This window comes from Lissotriton helveticus, chromosome 1_1 (genome assembly GCF_964261635.1).
Source record: "Lissotriton helveticus chromosome 1_1, aLisHel1.1, whole genome shotgun sequence".
Classification (NCBI taxonomy): Eukaryota; Metazoa; Chordata; class Amphibia; order Caudata; family Salamandridae; genus Lissotriton; species Lissotriton helveticus.
In genome coordinates this window covers 706,599,253-706,626,131 of record NC_136057.1, presented here as the reverse complement: position 1 = coordinate 706,626,131, position 26,879 = coordinate 706,599,253, and the positions used below count along the sequence as shown (strand labels likewise).

The 26,879-nt window shown below is 42.1% G+C and overlaps 1 protein-coding gene across 1 annotated transcript in view; it reads left to right on the top strand.

Moving 5' to 3' along the window:
• PTPRQ (protein tyrosine phosphatase receptor type Q) overlaps positions 1–26,879 on the top strand; it is a 1,500,794-nt gene that overhangs the window by 858,406 nt on the left and 615,509 nt on the right. The window contains exon 33 of the mRNA XM_078647981.1: positions 3,189–3,309. Coding sequence (XP_078504107.1) covers positions 3,189–3,309 — 121 coding nt within the window. The remainder of the gene's footprint in view (positions 1–3,188; positions 3,310–26,879) is intronic.

Below are 26,879 nucleotides of genomic sequence, written 5' to 3'. Positions count from 1 at the left end.
CCAAAGGGATGTCATGCTTCATCATAGGGCTATTGCTCCTCATTGGGCTGGCGCTGTAATGCCCAATGGGTCCCCGGAAGAGTAACTTTGGCGGAGATCTTTTATTGGTATGCCGTATGATTAATGCAAGGTAGAGTCTAGTAGGGGTGGTATCTTGTGTGATGATGTCGGTTAAAACTGGCCAGGGAGGCCAACAACTACTTTTAATAACTGGACCGCCCTGTCAGATTAAAAACATTTATAGGTAAATGCTACCAATGGGGTCATAAAGTATCCTGGTAGTGTGATGTGAGTTTCCTCTTTAGGGTCCAACTCTAATCAGGCAAGTGCTAGTATTTAACAAGATATGCATCCCTGTGCAGTGTTTTCAGCTTAGACTGGGTCATTGAAATGTTGGTAAATTCAGACTACAAAGCTACAGAGTGTATTTCATACATCAGGGAAACGGGAGCAGGACTCTACCTGCATCTCCTGACTAGCCCATCTTATCCCTGGACTGAAAAAACGACCCCTTCAAAGCTGTATTAAACACTTTCTGTTGATTGGCAGTCAAGCAGAGGATTGAGTTACAAACTTTGGTCTTTGTTTTTAAGCCAGTGAGAGGTCACACTTCAGATTGTCTCTTCGGTGATGCTCCTCTACCACCCTAGGAGATGCTTCATGTCTGCCACACACAACCGTCTCTTGCTCTTCTTGGCGAGATTTGTTTTGGATCACACGATCTTCACAAGTTACCCTCTGTCGAGCTCCCTTCCTCTGCCCCATTGTATGAAGGTAGATTTTAAGAACACCCAAAAGTATTGAAGATCTTCGCCCAGCCTCCTCTGTGTTGCAGTGTGAGTGCTATACAAAGCGGTAAATGCATAAAAGTATGGTATGTTGAATGTGAGATGACGAAAGAGATGTTTGACCATCAGTACATCTTTATGTGAGCGAAGTGCAAGCTTGATGTGTCTTCTGTTATGTGATGAAGTAACTATTCCTTAGACTCAAGCAGAGAGTGTGCAGATTGTAAGTGAGGTAGGGGGTATTTTTAATTCACTGATGTGTTGTAGTCCATGGAGGGTAACTGGTACCAGTGAGCTTGAGTTAGACCTTCAGTGTTTGATTTATAGGCAGGTATCATTTTAGAAACTGGACCCAACATTTAGATGTCAATGCAGGGTTTCCATGACATTCAATATCCAATGGCTTTGTGTCGATTTCAGTACTGCTCAGAATATTATGAAGTTAAACAGTACGCACAGCTGGCAGATAAGTTTGCAGTTAAGCACTTACTGGCATCCTCTTGCATCCATAAAGCAAAACTGGCAAAGTCCCGTCGCCGCCTCTTTCATAAACATAGGCTCATGTACCCAGATACTAAAAGCGCCCACATTTATTTGGAAAACCCGGCAAACCCTCACAAGAAACGGGGTAGATCTGACAGCTTTTTTGAGGATGGGTTTTGGAATATGCACCATTTCCAGCACCTGACTTGGAAGGACAAAGTGTTCAGATTGTGAGATGAAATGTTTCACAGCTCTACTAATAGCGGTGATTATGTTCTCAGTTACCCGGCAGGGCAGGACGGCTATGACCTGCACTCTCTTTGAGGGCAGCCGGGGGTTCATTTGAAAAGAAAAGCAGAGGTGATGGTAAAACTTTGCAAAGCTTTTTTGTGAGGAGTTTTAAAAATGTGCTTACTTTTTCAGAATTTTTTTTTACCAAAGTGTAAATTTAGATTGTAAAGTTTTGGTAATGTATGCTATTGAGCAGTAAGGGTGCAGTTGAACGCCGTTTAAGTACAGACTCCTCTGGGTGGGTTATTCATTGTCGAATAATTACCCCACCTTTCCGAGAATTCGACCTTGAACTGGATAAGAACGCATCGGTAGCGGGTGTTACTCCCGTTCTGAGGTGAGCAATGTTGAAATGTGTGCTACTTACCACCAGCAAGATTTGCGTCAAGATAGGGAAACGGCTTTTACAACGAAGCCGTTTCCCCGAAATCTTTAACCACGCATGCTGTACAACGCATGCGTGGTTACAACTAATGCCTTTACCACGCATGCCTTTACTACGATGTTTGTAGTAAAGGCATATGTGGTAAAAGTTAAAAAAAAAGGGGGGGGCTTGGGGGGGTCTCCCCCCCAAATAAAACAACTCACCTTAAGTCACGTCGGCATCAGAGTCGATTAAGAGAAATCGGTAAAAAAATGCCGTTTTCTCTTCACGACGTATGATGTCACCACGCAAATAGTCGGTGAAAGGTTTATGCGTGCTAAACGAATTCCGTTGTAACGCATGCGTGGTAAAGGCATGCGTTGCAACGGAATTCGTTGTATCATCATATATTCGTCAAGATATACCTAACGCTAATTACATAGGCATTCACCAGTTGGGTGCTTAAGTTTCCCTCGAGTTGTATATGTCCCAATTATCGTTCTCTCGGTAGACAGAATAAGAATGTAGAAGCACCACCACATAAGCGTATATGCAATATGTACTCTTCACAACACTATCGCATTATTTTGCCATCTTGACATTTATTCCCTGCTTCTGTTTTCAGCAGCCATGCCCCACTTCATCAGATTGTAAGGTGCTGTAAATTGACCGTGCAATTTTTATATACCTCTCATATTTGTTCTACTTTAACGATTTTTATTGGCATAATGTAGAACATATGAGATATGACCGCTTGTTTGCTGGCATTCAATCAGTCCCGGATTTTTTGTGATCGCTTAATGTTCTGCTCGGCAGGCCTTCCCCACCTCCTGATGCTTGTTATAATTGTTCCCAGGTTCTTTTCGTCTCTAGGGTACTATTGCAAATTACCATATATTTTCATGCATTCACACCTATAAAACAGATTTTCTTTTTATTAGAAGAACATTTTTATGAAAGCAAACTTAGGCAGTCTGGTAGGTGAATCGCTCTGATATGCCCACCATCGCTTTGTTTTCTCATGAAATCGGGTTTTTCCATTGAATCACAGAAACAGATGTTTTTAGTTGACCATGCAAAGCTGTCCCTTCTCTTTCTGGCTGAAAAATAAAAGATGTCTTATTACAGTTGTTAGCCCTTTTATTGAAAGGTTTAACAGACAAAATATTTTCAAATTCATATTAAAAACAGTATTTAAAGTTAAAACTGTCGATCTTTGATAAGCCACTCTCTATTTATCTACTTATCTATCTATTTTACAGCTCCCAGCTCTCCTCCAAGGGCCGTCTCTGTGAAACAGTTGTCTGATGTCATTGTGAAGTTGTCATGGAAACCACCTTTGGAGCCCAATGGAATTATTCTCTATTACACAGTCCGTGTCTGGTAAGATTTCCTTGAGAACGGCTTAGAGTTTAAATATTAATCTGTCACTTAAGCAGAATGTAATATCTCTGTTATAAAACATGTAATAGATATATTTGTTAAACACTTATGAAAAGTGTCACTTCCACATTACCTTTTTGGATATTATAAGTTCGTTGTAGTAGAAAGAACAATAACTTATTTTATCAGGTCACCAAATCCTGTGAATGAAGCATTTAAGTTTTAGGATGCATCACATTTTGAAGCTTGGCTATGTTTTTTTTAAACGCCAAAGGCTCATTTATTTAGATTTTATTGCGATGAAAGTTTCCATGTGATAATATTTTACCCTTTTTTCTGTTGCAAAATAATTTTTTTGATGCGCTATAGCACGTCTTTATAGGAATACAAGGTATGTAAAAGCATCACTAGTAAAGTCGAAATATTAGTGTTTTTAATGTAATTTTTTTTGTAGAGTGATAAAGGTTTTTGTTTAGGTGATAGCATATTTTATGTTTGCTTCATTTGTTTTTTTTGGCTCATCATTGTAGTAAAAAAATATAACAAGAAGGTATTAACCATCGCACCAGTGTGTGAAGGCCAGTCCTATGACAGCGGTAACATTTAGTTTATTAGCTAATAAAAAACATAAACGGAAAAGCTGACAGTCAACCAAATTTGCATATCTATTTCTATAAGAAATAAAAAAGCGTGTTACAAGCACAGTCTTAAAATAGGAAGAAAATCCATTTAACCTTAGCAACAAAAGATAAACATGGCGTTCAAGTCTCACCATATCCACAGCATCGCATAACATCAAAAAACCCAGCGCTTATACCACAAAATATTCAGTGCATCATATGAATATGTTTATGTTTATGTTTTATGTTTAAAGATTTCTAGAGCGCATGGCTGCCCGTAAGCGTCCCAGCGCTAATGATAGAAACAAGCGACAGCAAAAGGGGGAGAGTTACGGGTACAGCCAGGTCTTCAGAAGTTTACGGAAAGGAAGGAGATTGGGTTGAGCACGCAAATCCAGAGGGAGTGAGTTCCACAGTTTGGAGGCGATGTATGAGAAACGCCGGCCTCCAGATCGAGCCCTCTTGATCCTGGGCGTCAGGGTCAGATGGAGGTTCGTGGATCGGAGGGTTCTGTTGGTAGTGTATGGGACGATGAGATCTTTGAGGATAGGTGGGGAATTACCATATAGTATTTTGTGTGTTAGACAGAGGGCCTTGAAATGCACTCTTTCCAATACTGGCAGCCAATGCAGTGCTCTAAGAGCCGGTTTGGCTGAGCACCGGTTGTTGGTATTTGTAAGGATCCGGGCAGCAGTGTTTGCACTACTTGGAGTTTGGCTGTCACTTTCTTAGGCGCACCGTAGAGGGCATTTCCATAGTCCAATCTGGACAGGATTAGGCCCTGGACTAGGAGCTTCCTAGACTGGAAGGGGAGCAACGGAAGGATTTTACGGGAGGTGCGGGGGAGACCATAGCAGTTTTCCTTGCTTGGGTATTCAGAGTGAGCTCCTGGTCCAGCCAGATCCCAAGGCTTTTGATATCGGATTTAGGAGTAGGGGGCGGTCCCATGCAGGGAGGCCACAAGGTCTCTGGCCGAAAGTGGGCCTGGTTGCCCATCACCATAATCTCCGTTTTATTACTATTCAGTTTTAGGTGGGACCCGTCCATCCAACTAACAATATCTCCAAGGCAGGAATGCAGATCGATGGTGGGATTTTCCTGGTGGCTTAGTGATACTACAAGTTGGGTATCATCGGCATATGTCAGTAATTTGACACCATAACGGGTGACAATTTTTTCGAGGGGAGACATGTACACGTTGAAGAGCGTAGGGCTCAGGAAAGAGCCCTGCGGCACTCCGCAGTGTATTGGGGTCTCTTTGGAGATGTGGTTGACCTCAGCCACCTGGAAGGAGCGGCTGTGAAGGAAGGATCTTAGCCAGGACAAGGCAAGCCCTGAGATACCCAGATCCCTGAGCCGTTGGACCAACGTACGATGGTTAACGGTGTCGAAGGCCGCACTTAGATCCAGGAGGATCACTGCCACTGATCCTCCTGCATCGATGATCTTCCTGGCCTCTTCGACTACCGCCACCATCGCAGTCTCAGTGCCCTGGCCCGGACGAAAGCCTGTCTGTGAGGGTTTGAGAAGTTCACTGTATTCAAGGTAGTTGGACAGTTGGTTGTTGATGAATTGTTCTGCCATCTTGCTGATACTTGGCAAAAGAGAAATCGGCCTAAAGTTGGTCAAATTTAGGGGGTCGAGGTTAGGCTTTTTTAGTAGGGCCTTGACCACAGCCTTCTTCCAACTGGGGGGGAACCATGCCCTGCGACAGAGAGGAGTTAATCACATTCACCATCGGGGCGAGGATAGTGGGTGCCACGAGTTTTAAGATCTTAACAGGTGCTGGGTCAAGCGGGGAGCCGCTCTTAATTGACTGTAAAATAGGGGACAGGGTGTCCTCACTAATAGGGATAAACGTGTCCAGACCTATATTGAGGTTCTGCGACTGTGTCGGACATGGGTCGAATAGGTCCACAGGATAGAGAGGGGGAAGTTGTTTCAGGATGTTTTGGATCTTTTGGTCAAAGAAAATTGCTAGCTCGTTACAGTGATTGTCCGAGAGATCACTCGGCATGTAGGCTCCGGGGTTTTTAAAAGCTTTTTCTTGATTTGAAAAGTTTCTCTTGACGAGCTAGAGGCAGTTCTAATTTTTTCTTCGAAAAAGACTGCTTGCGCAGCTTTAAGAGCTTTTTTGTAATTATGAATAGTGAATTTATAATCCCTCTTCTTGTTGGGATCATAGTCCTAATACCTCTCCCCCACCCCCGTTAAAGCAGCACATATTAAATACCTGTAACGTAGCCATATGGGCATCATTCTACAAAGTGCGTAATGCATAGCAAAGCGCTAGATGCCACCAGTTGTCCTTCTTGCTATGGTCTTCTTATGTCTGTCCATAAGATGGGCAGGAACCCATAACAGTGTTCAACCGAACTGGTTAACCGATCATTTACAGAAGCAAAAACATAATACAAACATAAATTATAGCACACTCATCCGACCACAGCAGCAGTTAGGGCTTGAGCCTCATCATATTTAAAACACCGAAGGACTCCCTCTTCCCCACCATAGCATAGCCACGTGTTTATTAAACTATAAAGTGCATAATGCATGATAAGTTGCAAGTGCGACCAGTTCCCCTCCTAAGCCCAGGAGCGGACAGTATGTAGGGTATAAAGACGCAACAATAGATCGTTGGACCATGGCAGACGGGACACAGGGTGCACAATTCCTGTCACTCTCAAGCCTAACACTCCCCCTATCAGCCCCTCACTTTTCGCTAAAAGTCCTCACAGGTTCCATGAGCAAATCCTTAAGTTACCCTGATCTGTTGTAAATATCATCAAATGCTTCTCTTTTCAATCCTTGGGATGTTCCTCGGTCAACAGCGGCGACCCCTCCGCTAAGGTGGAGGAGTGTAACCTCACTGCTCACTGAGTAGTTCAAAAAGGAAAAATAAAATGATATTAATGCAATTTTATTATCATTTTTTAAACGTACATGCTCTGTTGGTTGGGGGGTGGGACTGGGCTGGTCAGAGCAGGGGGATGAGGGGTGGGCACTTTCCAAGTGCGCATGATGGTTTGGCCGACCGGCTTGGACCGACCCGCTTGGGCTGACCAAACAGTCATGCTGTATTGCACAGCCTGGGCGGAGAACAAGCACAGCCTCCAAGCCCCTCTCTCAGTGCCGAACCACAGCTGTAATGCAGAGTCATGATTGGCTCGGGGATTCTGCGAGCCTGTGTGCTTGGGCTGGCCGTACCAAGGTAAGTGCTTATATCTTTTTAAACCCCCCCCCTTTTTTTCTACCCCCGCCACCCCCCCTCCAGTCAGTAGTAGTCTCTACTGACTGTCAAGGCTGGAGAAAGCCAACTCCAGCTATCCATTTCACTTTGCTTGATCACAGCACTTCTATAAACTGTGGGCTTTTGGTCCACTGATGCTTGGATCATCAACCTGAGGAGCCTGGAGGGAGGTAACCATCCCACTACACTTTCAGTATTGAGGTTGTTGAAGTTTTTGTACCCTTTGCATCCCCTTGCAGTAAAAGTAGGGAAAGGCAGCGATCATCCTGGAATGTTTCTATCTTTATACCCTAGCTCTTCAACAAGTCCTTAGTATTTATGCCTGAAGGCACAGGGCATTAGATGGAACAAGGGTGGGTTCTGATATCTGCTTACCTCAGGTGGGTATAATTTTGATAGAGAAAATGTCCTGTGACTCCACCTGCACCAATCCTGGGATGACCTTGATTCGTTTAAGGATGTTTGCTCGGCTTAGGGTATAATGTATTCCCCTGGATTTGAATTCTGGGATCCACAATAGACAAGTATTGTGGACATTCTGTTTTGTGAGATCGGAGTGCTTGACTTTACTCGTTCCCTGTATTTCAGCACTATCTTTCCCTTGAGTCCCTAATAGCAGGGATGATTGAGTCGTCTTTTCTTCAGTGTGGGTTCTGGACTGATGGCAAGATGACTTGACACCACTAAGCTCTGGACTTTGAGAGCTGAGCAGAGGCCCCTTCCCTCCTGAGTGGCTTTTGGTTCAAGGCTTGCTGATGCTGCATCCAGTTGAATACGGTTGCCTACTTCTGGCTGCAATAATGATTTTTAGCATCTAAAAAATCTAAAAACATTTGCAGAGCCATGATTAGTAGGGGCACCGCTATGAACAGATATGCACTGAGGCGTATGTTCCCCTTTGTTAACATCACCTGTAAAAGGCACTGCTACTTCATTGGAAGCCTTTGACCACATTCCTCTCCGTGAGGCAGTAACTCCGTGCTACACTCATGTTGGTCTACTTCATCTGACTTGATGTCTGCTGGCACAGTTCCTGTGCTCCCATCTCGGACCTCGTCATGAGCATGGCGGTAGGCAGAACCCAATTCCATCTTTTTCTGGCGCACTTTCTTTCCCACTTCGCCAAGTGGGGGAGTGCTGGAAGATTAACCGGGTTCAGCACTTTGACTTTGGAGTCTGTATTGAACTCCTGATCACGACACAGCATGCTTGACAAGGCATCTCCTTGCAAGGGATCCCCCCTAATCTCCCCTATGCATAAGCAGTTATATTGTCCAGTTCAATGTTTTGCATTATCTGAGTGAGCTGCCCATTGTTTAAGTTAGAAGCATTATTTATTTCACTCAGAATTTCCTCTAAAACTGTGGGTAACGGCACCAGTTTATCAATTACTTCTTTGCACCAGCACATGGGTATTTAATTTCTCTAGATTTTCATCAATACCTGACACAGAAATAAATGGGCAGAGTACAGTGTAGGCCTGTTTGAATGTCCATTTTGTTGGTGTGATGGTTATGTGCCATCACTGTGGCTTCCATTACATTTAGAATAGCCCCCAACAGCTTTTTGGAGGCTGTCACTTTATCCTTTATATCCTCACTCCCTGGCACACCCAGCAAATGCAAGTCCATGGCTATGTTATATGCTGCACTCCTGTAAGCCTGAGGAGTGTCTAGCAGTTTTCCCATTTACAAAGTTGCGGATCCATAGGCATGTACTGGATGAGTAACGCAACTGGTGGGTGCCTCCCTAAATGCCTGATGCTAGCTCAGGGTAAATTGGCACAATCTACTGGGTATGCGGTTTAGAGGAAGGTGGCATCCTGTTCTTGTTGCTGAGGACCTGGGGTATCTAAGTCACCCTCAAGACAGCATCCTCCTGGGCAGGGTGAGAGTCTTTCATTTTTATAACAAAAACACTGGGGACAAGGGGAGAGTATGTGGCCCCTGGCATCCGTGGCCTGTGCAGATAAGAGCGGTGGGGCTGTGAGGCTGGGTGGTGGGATTCGACAGATGACCATGAGGGAAAATTAAATAAATAATTAATTTTCCCTCATCGTCTCTCGAAATCACCCCTCACCCCCGCCCCACAACTCTTACCTGCATGAGCCACGCCTGGCCCCAGTTCAGGTATTGTTGCACTATCCTCAGTACCATTTGCTTGACTTGGAGATATCCCTGTGGGACTCAACTGTTGGTTTTTCATCGTTGGGCTGTCCTAGATCATAATACCATTGTTGTGGTTGGGGCACTGTACCTGGTTACCATTTAAAGATGTGAAAAAATCTAAAATCTTCAAAGCTTTAAGGGGCTTCCTCAAACTTAAGGGCCATGGATAATCCTTCCTCATCTCACTAGGCCCCTTCCGGAAGTTTCTCCCTTTACTCCCACAAGCGTCTCAGAATGAGTGGCCTTGCTTTTTTTGTTTTTTTAAGCAAACTTGTGCACAAATCCTGTTTTTTCTGATCTTATGACGGGCAACCTCTGAAGTCGATATAAGGATAAGGGGCAGTGTTATATTCCTGTATTAGATCATTCTTAGAATGATTATAGGTCATGTAGAATGTCTAGTATGTCATGTAGAATGTATACAGGGAAGAACTATCAGTTAGAGATTACCTGCCTACTGTGGATGTCTAAGCTGTCTTATCTCTACAATAAATCTACTAGAAACTACTCCATGCGTGGACTTATTGCATCAATTACAACATAATTACTGGCGACGATCGGGAGAACAAACACCACCGACAAGTAGAAGAGTTCAAGACAGCGCTCACAGTTAGGAAAATTTTTACTTCAACGACAGGAGCCCTTTCTTAAAGAAAACTGTCTGCCTGCATTTTATACGCTGAAAAACCTTTGCGACGCAAGGTAATCACACCGCAACACCTATCCTTTAAAGCTCGTAACAGCAACTTAGAAAAGCGGCTACCGACGGGAAACACTTCAGCGGAGAAAGCTGCTGTCTACTGGAACTCCCAAGGACTGGAGCCACAACCGTGAGTGAAAAGTGGTATTTTACGAGAAATAATAACCCTTTTACTTGCACTTAGTGACTCCCACCGTTGGATGGTGCATGTTTTGAACGGCAGCGTAATCCTGCGCATCCGCTGCTGCACTGTATCATCGTGTGTCATAGCAACACACCAAAGACTCCATCGCGCTCTCTGTGATCCAGCGACTGTGAGCAACTCTCGGGCGGACAAACGAAGTGCACTCTGGGTATTACCCCTTCACCTGACTGACGTCTGACGTCAGCAACGTGCAGCCATTTTGTTTATTTTCTTCGTGATTCTTCACAGAAAACTCAATCACGGAGCGTTTGTTCACAACAAAATAGCTAATTCGACAAAATTACCAGAAAATTACTTTTAGCAGGAATCGACTACTATTATCAACAGTCAACAAGGTAATAACAAAAAAAACAAAAAAAAAAATATATATTTTTTTTCCTTGTGGTATTTACAATGTCCAATATTGCTGCCCCACCTCACTTTCTACAAACTGCTGGTGAACCAAGTATTGAGTGGGATCTATGGTACCCAATGTTCTTAGCCTACGTTGATGTACTGGAAAAAGATGGGTGCTCAGCAAAACGCAAGTTAGCTCTCCTTAGACACTGCCTTGGTGGAGCAGGAATCAAAGAATTTGATAATCTTCCGCCCATTGAAGGTGCTGGAGACATTGATGTATTTGAAAAAGCCTCTAGACAAATGAAAGTCCGTTTTGGCAGAAAAATAAATACAGTTATGGAGCGTTTTAAATTTTATTCCCGCGTCCAGAAACAAGATGAATCGATCGAAGACTATGTTTCTACTTTACGCTCATTAGCTTGTTCTTGCGCATTTGAAACTATTTCTTACGAACAAGTTCTGCGAGATCAAATAATGATGCGCACAAAAAGTAAGAAAATTCAGGAGAGACTTTGGTTGGGCACAGAATCCTCCTTAAGTGCTGTCATTAACATTGCGAAGGGGATTGAACAATCAGAACTATTCGTATCTGAGATTAGGGGCCAAACACCTAAATCACAAGTTCCTGAAACTGAAGTTGCATTGGTAAAAGGTCAAACCGCCTCATCTGGTCCTAATAGATTTCCTCCCAAGAAAAACAATGAGAAAAAATTCCCAGACAATAGGAATGTTACAGATAATAAGTTTTCTTACAGGAGAAATGTATCTTGTTATAGATGCGGCAGTTCAAACCATTTAGGAAATTACCGGGGGTGTCCAGCATGGGACAGAGTATGTGTCAAGTGTAAGAGAAAAGGCCATTTTGCTAATGTTTGTCGTTCTTCCCAAAAGGTTAACTACATTTCTCAAGAGGAAGAAGAAGTTTTACAAAGTTTCAATTGTATTTTATCTGTAGATGAATCAGAACAAAAAGAATTTCCCTCTTACACAATTTTAATCGATAATCAACCCATTCTTTTAATGATGGATTCATGTTCATGGTATTCCATTATTGGTTTGAATCTCTTCAAGAATCTTTGGGGTGAAAGAAAATTATCATATCCTGACATTTCTCCAGGTGGCTATTCTGGGCAAAAAAATAAATAGTGAAGGTTTCTTTTGGGCTGATATTCAAGTAGAAGATAGGTACACCAAAGGGAAAATATACGTAGCCACCAAAGGTGTCGCTATCCTAGGGTGGCCACATCAAGGATTATTGGGAATCAAACTTGACCCCAATGCTGATCCTCCAGTGTACTTGGGTGATCCATCCATATTAAGCATAAGTGATTTAGATGATAATACTTCTTTTGTAGAAAATATAGAGATACTCTAGGAAAATTTACAGATTTTAAACACAGGATTATTCTTAACGATAATGCTGTCTCAGTTATACACAGGGTCAGAAATGTTCCCTTGGCATATCGTGAGAAACTTAAGGAAATTCTAGGGGATCTAGTATCTAAACATATCATAGAGCCAATAGAGTCCTCCCCTTGGGTTTCTCCTGTAGTTTTGTCCCTCAAAAGTTCTGGTGAGCTCCGCCTATGTGTGGATCTCCGCAGCTTAAATAAAGAAATATGGATCGATAAACACCCCCTCCCGAATATTCATGAACTGATTTCCTCACTCACTGGTGCCACTATATTTTCCACAATTGATTTGGCTAGTGCCTACCACCAGGTTGAATTGCATGAAGAGTCAAAGAAATTAACAGCTTTTGTAACTCCAGAGGGCATGTTTCAAGGATGCCCTTTGGACTTGCCAGTGCTGCCTCTGTCTTTCAACGTTTGATGAAAGAAGTTCTTGCTGACTGTAAAGGAGCTATCGCGTTCCAAGACGACATCCTAGTTTTCGGGAAAGATCTTAAAGAACATGATCACAATCTACATTGTGTATTGTCTAATGTTCAAAGAAAAGGTCTTACTTTAAAATTTAATAAGTGCAAGCTTAGACAACCGAAAGTGGAGTATCTTGGACACGAGATATCTAAAGATGGCATCAAACCGAAACTCAATCATGTTAAAAGCATAACTGATGCTCCTGTTCCTTCTTCTAAAGAGCAATTACTGTCTTTCTTAGGACTTACTGAGTTTTATGGCAAATTTGTTAAAGATTATTCTACTATTGTGCACCCTTTACGATCCTTATTAAAAAAGCAAGCTAAATTTGTATGGGGCAAAGAACAACAGTCTTCTTTTGACACTTTAAAGGGTAAAATCATCAATGCTCCTTTCCTAAAACCTTTTTCAGTCCATAAAGAATGTATAGTTTGTGTGGACGCGAGTAATGTAGGCCTAGGTGCTGTGTTGATGCAAAAAGACCATTTAGGTGAATGTGTAGTATCTTATGCATCCAGAACATTGCGAGATGCTGAATTTAATTATTCCACAATAGAGAAGGAACTCCTCGCTTGCACATGGGCGACTCAGCATTTTCGTCAATTTCTTTGGGGAACAAAATTTACACTGAGGACAGATCACAAACCACTTGTAAATATGTTGTCAGCTGGTGGTGGAAGAACTCTCACTGCTCGCCTTGCACGTCTTGCTGCTAAATTGCAGGAATATCGCTGCGAGGTGGTTTATGTTCCAGGACGCTCTAACGTGCATGCAGATTGCATGTCACGTTTTCCTATTAGTAATTTTTCTAGCAAAGATCTCTCTGACGAGTGTGATGTAGCCTTCAGCTTGTGTGATGTTAACTTGATCGCTAGGAAAGATCAAGAAAATCTTATAACCGAGAGTAGTTGGGCTACTGCCATGGTTCAAGATGTTGCGCTTGTACCTGCCTACTGTGGATGTCTAAGCTGTCTTATCTCTACAATAAATCTACTAGAAACTACTCCATGCGTGGACTTATTGCATCAATTACAACAGGCAGTAGCCAGGGGGCAAGGCTGTAGTTGCTTGTTGTCCTTTAAGTAACACTTGGCTGTCACTTTTTCCCCCCACCCTCCTGGTTTCACCAAGTAGAGTTTTTTGCCTTGCCAATCCCTCTGTTTATAATGCCATTGGCTTTCTTCTCTAACTACCTTGGGGTGCTTTGCTACAGCTGCACCCTGATTGAATAATAGAGCAGGCATGCTAAAATGCAGAAGAGCTGACTAGATGCTTGGCCCGGTTAAATGGAAGGGGGTGAATAGCCTCATTATCAGTGCTGCTACACATGGCTGGTGTGACTTGGCACCAGGTAGCGACCAACCAATGAATAGTTGAAAAGAGAGAGGGGGGTGGTATCAGACCAAACACAGCGGGCTGCACCCAAACCAAGTCAGGCTGCTTCCGCGGTATACAGGGCTCAACCTGCTGCTGAAAAGCTAATCACTACTACCCCCTCTCCCAGATCTTTCAGCTCGCCGGATGCTCCCCAGTGCTTACCAAAAATCTGATGTCTCCGGCTCAGCTCAGCTCAACCTAGCTTTTGTGCTCCCGCTGAACCGGGGCCGACTCAGGGGCAACTTGGGGTGCTCAGGGTGCTCTGCTTTGGCTGAGAGGCCTGCACCATCCTGCACAGACTTCACTCGGGAGTTCACTTGTGCGCATGTCTCGCCTCTTGTAGAAACTACTGCAACAGATATACCCTGACAAATCAGTAGTGAACCACAACTCAGTTGACAGTAAATCAAGGCCAAACCTATGGGCTTTGCCAATGCTTGTTTGTGAAAGTTCTTGTGCCTCTTGTAGTTTTTGAATTCTGAAGTGTCACACGTGCAGTGCTGAACAAGTCAGCACTAAATAAACAAGCATTGGTAAAGCCAATAGCTCTTGCCTTTGCATGAGCTATTTGCTTTCCCAATGTGTTTAGCCAGCATGGTTAACAGTTTGTGGCATAGAGGAGAGTGGCATGGAGTAGCATAGAATGGCATAAGATGAAACAGAGTGTCCTAGAGTGTCATAAAGTGGAGTGTCATAGAGTGGAGTGTTGCAGCATTGTAGAATGTAGTGGCATATATTAGACTGGTGCAGAGCAGATTAGATTAGCCTAGAGTGCAGTGGCAAAGAGTGCATTGGCACAGAGTGCAGCGGTGCAGAGTAGAGTAGAGTAGCATACAGTGCAGTGGCGTAGAGTACAGTTGTATAGAATGCAGTGGTGCAGAGTAGAGTAGAGTGGAATACAGTGCAGTGGCGTAGGGTACAGTGGCATAGAGTGCAGTGGTTCAGAGTAGAGTACAAAGGCAGAGATTGGTGCAGATTAGAGTGGCATAGAGTTCAGTATTGTAGAGTGCAGTGGTGTACAGTAGAGTGGTGCATAGTAGAGTGCAGTGGTGTAAGATGGTGCACTGTAGAGTGCAGTAGAGTAGACACAATGGTGTAGAGTGATGCAGGGTACAGTGTACTGTGTAGAGTGCTTTGGCATAGAGTGCAGTAGAGTAATGTAGAGCAGAGTGGTGTAGAGTGCAGTGGTCTAGAGAAGAGTGCAATGCAGTGCATGCAGATTGTAGTAGAGTGGCTTAGAGGCAATTGTTTCAGAGTAGAGTGAGGTGGAGTAAAGGAGAGTGGTGCAGGGTAGAGTGCAGTGGCATAGAGTAGAGCAGAATGCAGAGTGAATTGGACTGGTGCAAAGTGGACTGGCTTAGAGCATAGAGTAGAGTGGTACAGAGTAGAGTGCATTGGCATAGAGTGCAGTGGCATAGAGTGCAGGTTCTTCACAGTCGTGTGGCATGGTGTAGAGTAGAGTGGTGCAGACTAGAGTGGAGTGGCCTGGACTGGAGTGGTGTAAAGTACAGTGGCAAAGAGTGCAGTGGTGCAGAGTGGCATAGAGGGCATTGACATAAAATAGAGTGGCGCATAGTAGAGTCGAGAGGTGTTAGAGTCAAGTGGCATTCAGTGCATTGGCGTGGAGTGGAATTGTGCAGAATAAAGTGCAGTGACACAGAGTGGAGTGGCATAGAGTGGAGTCGTGCAGAGAAGGGTGCAGCAGTATGGAGGGGTGCAGAGTAGAGTGGAGTGGTATATAGTGGAGTATGCATGGTGTGGTAGTTGCACTAATATACCAGTGACTATGAAACATTAGGATGCATATGTGCATCAGTGCTGTTAGTAGTTATTGGAAACAGAAAGTTAGAAAAAAGCTAGAAGAAATCCCATCAGACCACCCATTCCGCTTGGCTCATACACAGGGGCACCGACGGACAGAGCGGGGCCTCATACTCCCGAGCGGTTGCCGGGTGAGGTGAGGTCTTCACCCACACAAGGCTGGGAAGAAGACAACCTTCTCCCACCAGTGGACGCCTAAACGTTCTAAATTCCTGGTAGATATGTATCTGTCTATTAGTAAATTTATTGTTATTCTTTACCCAACACATCACTTGTGGTTATAGTTGCAGTAGCTATTTCATATCTAAGGTCCTGAAGAAAGCCGGGGCAATGCCCCTAAGGCTGAAACATGTCGACCGTCATGCACAGCGCCATGGGGTAGCTTTTCTACCAGGCGTGGTTTTAATTCTTAACACACAGGCCTCTGTATGTACGCTTCGCCAGAGCCGGGTAGTTAATTTTTATCTTTATTTTCATTTATCACCATTATTTGAGCACTGCACATTATTTTGTCCACTTTATGGTAAACACCATGGCTAGATTACTGACATCCATCTCCACACCAGCACTACATGGCCGGATGTGGTATGGTTTGATCAGTGAGTCCCACGTGACGCAAACTCCACCAGAATGGGTGGTCTGATGGGATTTTTTTCTAGCTTTTTTCTAACTTTCTGTTTCCAATAACTACTAACAGCACTGATGCACATATGCATCCTAATGTTTCATAGTCACTGGTATAGTTACACATCATCTCTTGACCTGGTCTGCTTTGTTGTATGTTCCGTATTCTGACAAAAGGGGAGGTAGCAGACAGGTCGTTAAATATTCCCCTTGACTCTCCACATACCTTTGTTTTTGCTAGTGGTAGTTGCACTGTCATTACAGAAAGCACATCTTCAATTGAAATGACCATTACATTTGCACAGATATACAGTTTTACTGATATACATATACATAGTACTAACAATAATGTTTGGAAATGGCATGACCTAGTGTATTGATTTGTTTTGATTGTATTAAAATATTTGTTTCTACCTGTTGTAAGTTCCGGCCCTAGGAAGGAGTGGCAAGGGACTTACAAGTTATAGGAATCACACACCATGAAACCCGTGGTTAGGTATAAGATGCTTTTTCAAGCCTAACTCATTTAATTGTGGTGGTGGAATAACAGTCAACTGTTCCTGATGGCTCCCATAAAAAGAAACCTGCAACGTTTTTTTTTTATAATCATTGAAACAATTAATAATTCTTTACCAATCAGAAATTCATGCAGTCTGTCTGCATAATTTTCGGTTTCTTTCTGTAACTCTCCTCCACCATCTTTATTTAGTTGTAGACACAATCCTTGATATTCTCCATCTCATAATTTTCAGATCACTTCTTCTTTACCAATCTCTTCTTTTTCTTGCACCCACAATTTTTAATCAAACACCTAGACAATTTTAATAAAAGAAACAGAACAATTGCACAAATCATTATAATTATCAGAGGTTTATATAATGTATAAGTCCCCCGACCTAAAACCCTTCTCCATCTCACAGACCCAGGATCCTATAGTTTCCTATAAGCCATTCTCTTCCAACGATTGAAGTTTCTGAGATATGTTAGTCAAGTTCATGATACAAGAATTAATTATAAGACTGTTATGTGGAATTAAAGTACATCATCCCTTAACCGTTTATACTTTGAAAACACTGCCTTCGTTAGCAAGAAGGATAGCTAATGCTAAGCATTTCTTCATCACTAAAGCTCTAATAGCAATTCATTCAGAATTAATTTGAGTTAGCACTCTTGCTCTACTTAAAACTACTCTATCCAGCAATGTAGATAAAAGTAAAATGTTCACATCCTTCATAGCCACACCTATAGAAGAAATAATAGCTAGGATTACTTGTCCAGATCCTCGCTTCACTCTCCTCAAACCAACTGCATCATCCATTTCATTCATATAATAAACTTCAACAAACACCAAAGCAAGATAACAAGATCCAGCCCAGTAATGTGGCACATTAAAATAAGCAGTCCTACCACACACATAAAACATTTCTATCAGAATTGTCTCTCCACCAACCAAATAATCACCACTTACAACATAACTCCCTTCACATACGGTCTCTCCCACATATTCAGCCTTACCATCTTTAAGAGGTTTACAATGCAAATACACATACACTTGCACATTTCACTTCTTCTTTCTTGCTCCATTCTCAAATTAGTGTGTAGATTCCACAATCTGAATTCTTCCACTTCTTTACTTTGTGGTCTTATAACTTTTTCATCACTCCAATCTCTCACAATTTTTACTCTGATCCATTGTATCCCTTAATAAATGCATGCTCTTCTTCACTCAAACTACGCACATACCTTTATTTAATAGTTTCTTTCATGCTTTTTACAATTATTTTCAGAAATGTACCATACTTAACCCCATTACTAGATTCTCTGAGATAGGCAAAATCTCCAATGACGTATTGAAATCCAACAAGTAAGGAGACAAAAAGTCATTGTTACTATATATATATATATATATATATATATACTAACAAACACTGTGCACGACAACCCATAGGAAATTGGAAGCTGTGAAAAGGTAACTTCCTCTCTTCCAGAAAAGGAAGGAAAGTGCAGATAAAGTAGTTCTTGACCTTCATAATACCTGACAACTTGTATCATTCTAGTATAAATGTTATCTTGAAATCTACTAACTAGATTTTCCCTATGTTTAAATGTATTATGCTTCACTTCATTATGTACTGTGGTTAATTCAATTCTTGTGGAGACATTTCCCACTAAAGATGGTAAGCACAATGACAGGCTAACTAGGAGCATTAATGTTGGCAATAAAACGATGTAACCAATAGTTTTACAGAATTTGCTATACTCCGTACACTACTAATACTACAAATGTGATCGGAAAGCTCAACATTAAAAAGATAACAACTATTTATTTTAAAACAAATATAGATTCATTATTTTCTTACTTCTTTCAAATCAATAATCAAAACAAAATTTCAAAATAAATGATTTTTTCAAAAGTCTTTTCATGTAAGCAGCTTGGATTCACTCTGGGACTCCAGCACACTTCACCGCAGTGTTCGTTATTAAGATAACGTGATAGGGTCCAGGCCAGCGCTCCTCAAGATATTTCTTCCTCACATGTTTTTGGACCACTAGCCAGTCTCCAGGTTTCAATCTGTGAAATAGTACTTCTTTTATTGATTCTAATGCCACATTCGCCTGATGAGAGGCAGATTTCACCATATCAGCCAGACCTTTGCAGAAATCTGGCACAAAGTCATCAGTTATTGAGACAAATTGAGTTGAAGGAATGTAATCCAATCTCATTGCTCAGCCCATTGTCACCTCATGAAGTGAGACACCATTCTTTTTGTTTGGGGTACAGCTGATGCTCATCAAAATAAGGGGAAAAGTTTTTGGCTATTTCAAACCAGCAGAAACACAGACGTTAGCTTGTTTTTTCTTCCTCTCATCCACCCCGAAGATTGAGGACAACAACTGTAATGGACTACTTGTTAATTTGGAAAGCAGTACAAATTATTTACAAAATCTCATTTTTAAAGTGTGAGCCAAGTACTGTCTTGATAGAAGTTGGCAAACCAAACCGTGGTAACAACTCTGTCAACAAAAAGTTTGGTAACTGTAAAGCTAATTGATCTCCAAGTGGTATAGGCCTTGACAAATTTAGAAAACAAGCAGACAATAGCTAAGGTTTCAAGTGTTTGCAAACTGGCATCTCAATAACGTCTGGTTGGAATCTTGTAAATGTGTCTTCTGATTTATCAATTCAGTTCAGTACAGTCAATTTTCTCTTACCCTGAATATTTCTCTGGCACACTAAACACCTGGAGCATAAAGGTTCAGCAACATTTCTAAAATGTATATTGTTCCAATATTTCTTAAATGTGCAAATTATAGAACCTTGCCCTGAATGAGAATGACCATTGAAATACCTTGCAACAAGATGTAATATGGCATCTGGAAAAATGTATTTGTTTTCCGAGGTAATGATGATTTTTCTTGTTACACAGGTTTTCTCATCTCCTTTTCTCATCTTTTGTAGCATACTCTTGAAGTTCTCTCAACTCGCTCAAAGAAGCCCTAGTTGAGAATAATAAAAAACAATTCAAATATTCCACAGTTTGTATAGTATTTATTCTCAATTCATCATGTTCAGTTCCTTGACCACTGTTTCATCTTCAATCTCACAATATCTGGCTACCTGGTGAGCAAAGTTATTTCCAAGAGTAAACAGATCTTTTCCAGCCTAAGGCAATACACTTGACTACAGCAATCTTTTTTGGTTGCTGTATTGCTTTTGAAGAATCAAGTAAAGAGAGACTGTTCTTCATGGGAGCTCCTGAAGACATCTTAAACCCTCTCTGTGACCGCAGTTGACCAAATTCATGCACCACACTAAAACCATACTGGTTGTCTGTTTAGATTGTCACATTTACATTTTCTGTCAAAAAACAAACTCTTGTCCCCGCAACCAACAAACATGTAAAAGAGTTTTTTTAAATAACTGGTCTTGATTTGGTGAATAATTAAAGTATGGCCCATCACTATTCCTTCACTTTGTTCAATGTTAATGCAAACAGCTACAACGATTTCAGACAACCAGGAAGACTTACAGCTACTTGAACTAATACATCAGAAAGATTGGCTATTGATCTCATTGTTTCACCTTGTCTTTGTGTAAAAATGATTAACGGTGACTCACCTTTCTCATGACACTAAAAATAAAAGGCCAAATTAAAATCCAAAAGAACAATTGACGGACAGAATGCAGAACAATGTCATAGATTCACCCCAGTACAGAGATCTGGGCCTAAATACATTGTTATTTTTCTCCCCATGCCATTCCAGTTTGAATCCAGCCATATACAAATCAGTCTTGACCCTGCTCCCAATGGGAATAGACCAGCCTAAACTGCCAGGCCAGGTCCTCCCTGCACTTAAAACGAACATTCTAGGACCAGTTTTCAGGATGCGTGTTTCCGGTCCAGGGAGGACGTGGCTTGGCAGTTCGGGCTAGACTGTTCTCACAAGGAACAGGGTCAAGGCTCATTTGCATATGGCTGGGTCCAAACTGGGGTGGTGTTGTGAGCAAAGGAATTATGGATTTAATCCAGATACTTGTGACAGGGGGTGAATGTTTGCATTGTCCAGCATTCCGTCCATCAATTGTTTCATTTGCAAATGTCGCCCTAAGTGGAAAGGGTATGGCCCAGACATGGGTCCAGTGCACATTACCCCACTGGATTCAAGCTATCCTGGCTGATGAAGGGTGATGCCCTGAAACCGATCCCAGGATGCTTGTTTCCGGTACAGGGAGGACCTGGCTTGGCAGTTTGGGCTGGACTGAAACCGATCCCAGGATGCTTGTTTCCGGTACAGGGAGGACCTGGCTTGGCAGTTTGGGCTGGACTGTTCCCACAAGGAACAGGGTCAAGACTGATTTGCATATGGCTGGGTCCAAACTGGGATGGTGATGTGAGCAAAAGAATGATGGATTTATCCCAGATCCTTGTGACTGGGGGTGAATGTTTGCATTGTCCAGCATTCCGTCCATCAATTGTTTCTTTTGCAAATTACAATCAAGCATTCTGAGGGTGGGTGCACTGCATAAACTCATTCTCAATATTCAGAATTTCTCTGAACATTCTTTGTCAAATGGTATTGGATGTTTTCAATCACTGTGAATAAACCTTAATAAAGGTTTCACAATGAAAGAAAAATTTGGAATCTACTGATGACAGTAGCCAACGGTTCCCAAAAATATCCTCACCTCCCTCTGGTGGTAGGAGGACTCATTTTCAGAATTGCAGAAACATATTCTTTTGAGACTTTCTTCACACCTTTCTTAATCTGATGACCGCGATCAATGACTTCCTTTTTTCTGTATTACGTCTTCTTTGGGTAAACTTTATGACCACTATCAGCGAAATGATTCAGCAAATAATTTGTGTCAAGTTTACAATCCTATTTTGACTTTGATGTGACCAATAAATCATAGATATGCTGTACTAAAACTGAGTTACAGGGCAACCTCAACTGTTCTAGCTTTTTCTTTAGAATGTGGCTAGAGTTTGAAGGACTTTCAGTTTTCCCCTCTGGAATGCTACACCAAAGAAGAACTTTATTTTGAAACTGAAACACAAAATGAAATTGTCTCTCCTTGTGAAGAAGAATTGAGAAGAACACTTGGCATAAATCAATGAATTTACATCATTCTGCATCTGAAGAAATTTGAAACAAAATCATTGCTGGATTTAGTACCATCGGACAACATGGGATGACAATTGTATTAATCTTTCTTAGGTCCTGCACAATGCACTAATTTCTAGTGGGTTACTTTATCATCAACTGGAGAATTGCAAGCGCTACAAAGCACCTATTGAACCTTATTTTCTATAACTAGTTTAATTCCTTCCTCTACTTCTTTTGAAAGTTTATAGTGCTTAGTTCTGTGAAAAGGGCATCAGGTTTTATTCTACTTTTAACTGGTTCTGTGCTTTGTATCAATCCTATCTTTCTACCATACCTCATGTTTAATACCATATCTTAATTCCAGTGCCCGGCCATCTTCTGTTAAAGCTAGAAACAATTGAACCCTGAATCTTGTAATTTGATTTTGAATACTAAGGGTCAATTATAACATCGGGCTGATCGCCACCGCCCGTATGGCAGTGGCGATCCACCCAACATTATTCCCTGCCCGCCACCCATTTCCCCCCACCATATTAGGAGCGCGGGGGGGACCCCGACGGATGGAAAGACCATCTGCCGGTTTTCCGCCAGTCACACAGGTGACCGGGCGGAAAAGGGGCCTGGTATGGTGGCAGTGTCCGCATGCGTTGCTCGCAGGTTAGGGCCCGTTGTGGGACCCACAGGATGTTGAGGGAAGAGGCACATGGGGTACCTATGGTGCCCCCTGCATTTGCATGCACATAGTGGCAGGCACTGCACGGTGCCTGTCACGTTGTGCATGCAAATGCACAACATGCCTGCTTAACATTGTGGCGGGTGCTGCATACAGCGCTGCCCGCAACAATGTTAAATATACAGCATGCGACCGCCATGGTGGCGGTTGTATCCTGATAGGCACAGCGGGACCACTGCACCTCTTGCGGTAGGTCCCGTTGACCGTGTCCGCCCACCATCATAATGGACCCTTGCGTCTTCATCTTGTTTTTCAATTATAACACTATCAGGTGTGCAGTAAACAACTCATTTTGCTAAGCAACTTGCTGCCCAACAAGTTCACAGGACTTGAAGTACATAAAATGAAAGGACTTTTACTCTCCGTGTGTCCTATCTAAACTGGGACATCTTCTGTAACCTGATTAACAATTTGCTTATTACTGATCCCTACAACTAGGACTTCTGTTCTCAAGAGGGGTTGATTTGGTACCTCCACAGAACACACTGTAGAATGAGGAGCACCTATATCAATTAAAAATGAAATGGGGTGGTCATTGACTTCACTATCAATGTATGGGTCATTCTGATCTACCTCTAAAACTGCTCCAAGTAAGAAATCTTCCTGTCCTCTCAGGCACAATCATTGTGAATTATTCCCTAAAGAAATCTGAAAAGAATTATGACTCCGAATCAGAGCAAAAGCCATGTCACGCTGAAAGATAACCCTCACCCTGCAGCCCAAACGACTTTGCCCCACCCCTTTCCTAATGTATGCTATGGTTGGCATGTCTAGGCAAATCAGTAGGTTTTGGTACAAAGTCAGATCTAGTAATATACGTGTTTTATTTTTGCCAAAAATCCTAACGCCAAAGAAAGGTAAACGCAGGCAAGAGATATATATTTAATATTGCTTGATATACTATATACAACATATGTGCTTCACCCTAAATCAACCACCTTAGATGATATTGCTTGATATACATGCAACATAGGTGCGTTACCCTTAGATGTCTGAACTCTGTGTTCCTGTCTTCACCAAGGATGCTTTTTATTCTGGGGGATGTACCTGTACTACAAATCCTAGGCTAGATAGCTCCGGCTTGCCTTTCTTCAACAGAGCGAGATTTTGCCTTGCGCAGAACAGCCAGCTTTTTCGGCATTAGCAGGCAACTTGCACTAAATCTGGAGCCTCACTATTTCTGCCCTCCTTGCTATATGGCACTATAATGCTTTCAGGCAGTACTCCACTGCATGAAAGACAATAAATCCGGTTAGTAGTGTCTTGAGTTACTGAAGTCATGAGGGGCAGAGAGCATGTAGTGTTGTGAGTGGATACATTTAGGTTTAACTAGTTTATTAACTGAGATATGAGATGTATATTGCAGAACGCTTATTTTGAAAAGTTTACAGTGTCAGTCAATTTGCCCAGGTTTAAAAAGAAAAGTAAGGAACCTATTTACGCAATCAAGGCTCAGATTAGAAAATTGCACCAGCAGAATGTTTGGCTGAAATATGCCATGACAATCTACAGTGTTTTAGAATGAAGAGTTTAGGTAAGGTACCGAAAAACAATCGGGGAAATAATCATATTTTGAGACTTCATCAATTAGGAAATAATGTGATTTTTAAACCGCATAGCGCACACACCCCAATGTATAAATAAATGTTTGCAGTATCATATGTTTTGGGATTTTTCACTGCACATTTGATACAAGGGTAATCCTTTTGTGAGACTGCAGCTTCCATCCATGATTTATAACAATCCTCTGTTTTTGTAGCATTAGTAGCATAGGTTTGTGCTGGGTATTTTGCATCAAAATGCAAGACCATGGTGTGAATAAATTTAGAATTATTTGTGTGGTATGTAACCCAAGATGTGTTCACATGATGTCATCGGTTAAACAAAAGCCAATGGAATTATGAAACCAGAGCTACATATTTGTTTTAAATATTCATGAATGGAGTTGACTGTATGTGGAACTACACTCCTCACAAGTATGGTGGATAAACTGTCTGAAATTTGTCATAAAAGCTCAACTTTCAATTTTACTTTTTACCGTCATGAATAAAATTTGAAGGCAAAGTGGGTGTTCAGTCCTAAAGCCGTTACTGCAACATGGCGCAGGTTGATTTAATCAAAAAGAAAGGCTGGGAGAGATGTGTATTGATGCGAGACCAGAGGGGATGAGACCCTGGGGCAGTACTTTTATGAATAACTGCTTGACTGTTGGTTATTAGTGAGAACATTTGAAGCCTTAGGCAACTCCTCCCGGACATAACTAGTTCATGCTCCCATATTCCACTCCTGGAGAATTCCCAGATGACTTCCTTTGTGGTCCACTATATATTGTTCATCCTTTTTATGCACCGTGATACATAAGTTAACCTGTATTGATTGTTTACACTTTTGCATGTCCTAAGGTATATATGTTTGGATGGATTTCATGATGCACCTAATACTATACTGCAAATTCGCTTAGGTGGGGGACAACAGTGGTTCCATTTGTATGAATACTTTTTGTTCGACATACATAATTATATCATGGAGCAGCAATATATTGCAATGATAAAAATAATAAAGAACGTGTTATATCCTAAGGTTTACATTCATATGTGAATCAGCCTAGGTCCTCCTAGCTGCCCAGCCAGAGTGAGAGATGGTAGCGGAATGTCGGTGTGACTGTGATGAATGGAATGCCTGGATGCCTGAGTGGATGAGTGGTGACAGTTGGAGATGGGCTGAGCAGTTAGGCAGGCTGCTCCTGGTAGGTCTACCGTGGAAGGTATAGGAGCTGGGTTAAGAGCTGTTACATGGCTGATCCTTGTTTGATACCACTTGACATGGATTAATAAAGAAGACTTTAAGAACTTACAACCTGGCTACCAGTGTCTTCATGTACTGAGTACAACATATTTTTGGCGACCAGCGGACCTGGACCCAAGCGTACATATGGATTGAACAGACACCCAGAGACTACAAAGAAACCATTGTAACCGGCGCAACTACAAAGGAAAATACATGTAGCAGAATGGAGTAAAAGGCAAGGCAGCCCCACCAGTGTCCTGTCATCGGACGGTCCCAACCTGTGTCCTGCCTGATCTTGCTCCATAAACTTGACCACAGGTATGGTCTGTATGTGAGGGTATGAATGGTCTGACTTTCATCCTACCACCTCCTTTTGTATCTACCATAAGGATGTATCTATGGCGTAAAAGGATTGTGGCTGTACAAAGGCGAGTTAATGACTAACTCTGTGAATGTATTCACATGTACCACACAGGAGCGGTGTGGTTATGCCAAGTTTGCTGTCTTCATTACTCATGGAGAGCTCTAAGTACATCTGATATCTGAGTAATACTACTTGTACTTATCTAATCAGTAAGCGCAGTGTCAGAGGTGGCCCATGGTATTTGTGCTTTGGAAGTCGTCTGTCTGGGAAGTTATGTACTTCACTACAGGTCTGTTATACAAATGGTCCTGTGAAATCTCAGTGTGGGGGTCACATGTGGCCTTCAAGCGGTTTACGCAGTGTTTACCAACTTCTACTTGTGGGCACAAGAAGAGTAGTGTTTTGTTACATCTCTGGATTAAGGAGCGTTTAGTTCTGGATTCTGCATTATTAAGAGCAATCTTACAAGCTGCATATGAGGTTTGTTTTCCGATGGTAAGCCATGATTTGTTTATTTGTGAAAGATGTGAGACATATGAGCAACAGCTTTATTTTTCAAGAAAAAAAAACAAACGCAGGAGAAGCAATGAGGCCATCCTTTTCAGCTATGTTGCCGGTTTTGAGGTACAATTGTCTATTGACTTTTCTTATTTGGGCATCTTTGGTGGGGGGCATAGTTCCATTCAACTGACGCACACCCTTTCAAAAGAGGCACGAGTTATGAGGAGCTTTGAAAATGGATGCGCGTGACTTAATAAGCTTGAGCGCAGCCCTACCTGCTTCTTCGGTCTCCATGGATCCTGGTGTCTCTGCGTCCAGTTGCCGTATGTACAGACGTACCTGGAGCCATCCAGCGGGACCTCTGAAATGTGCAGCCATCTTGGGTTTGGAGGCGACCTTCAGTGTTGGCCTTTTATCGCCAATCATGCTGTTACTCTGCCAACCACACAATAAAGTTTGATCATTACAACATGATCTCCGGACACAATGCAGTGTTTTTACTACCTGAATCACAAGTGGAGTCGACAAAGTTTTTTTTTTTTTGGCAAATCCTCAGTTTCAAGTATGTCGGAGGTGTTATTCTGTGAGTAT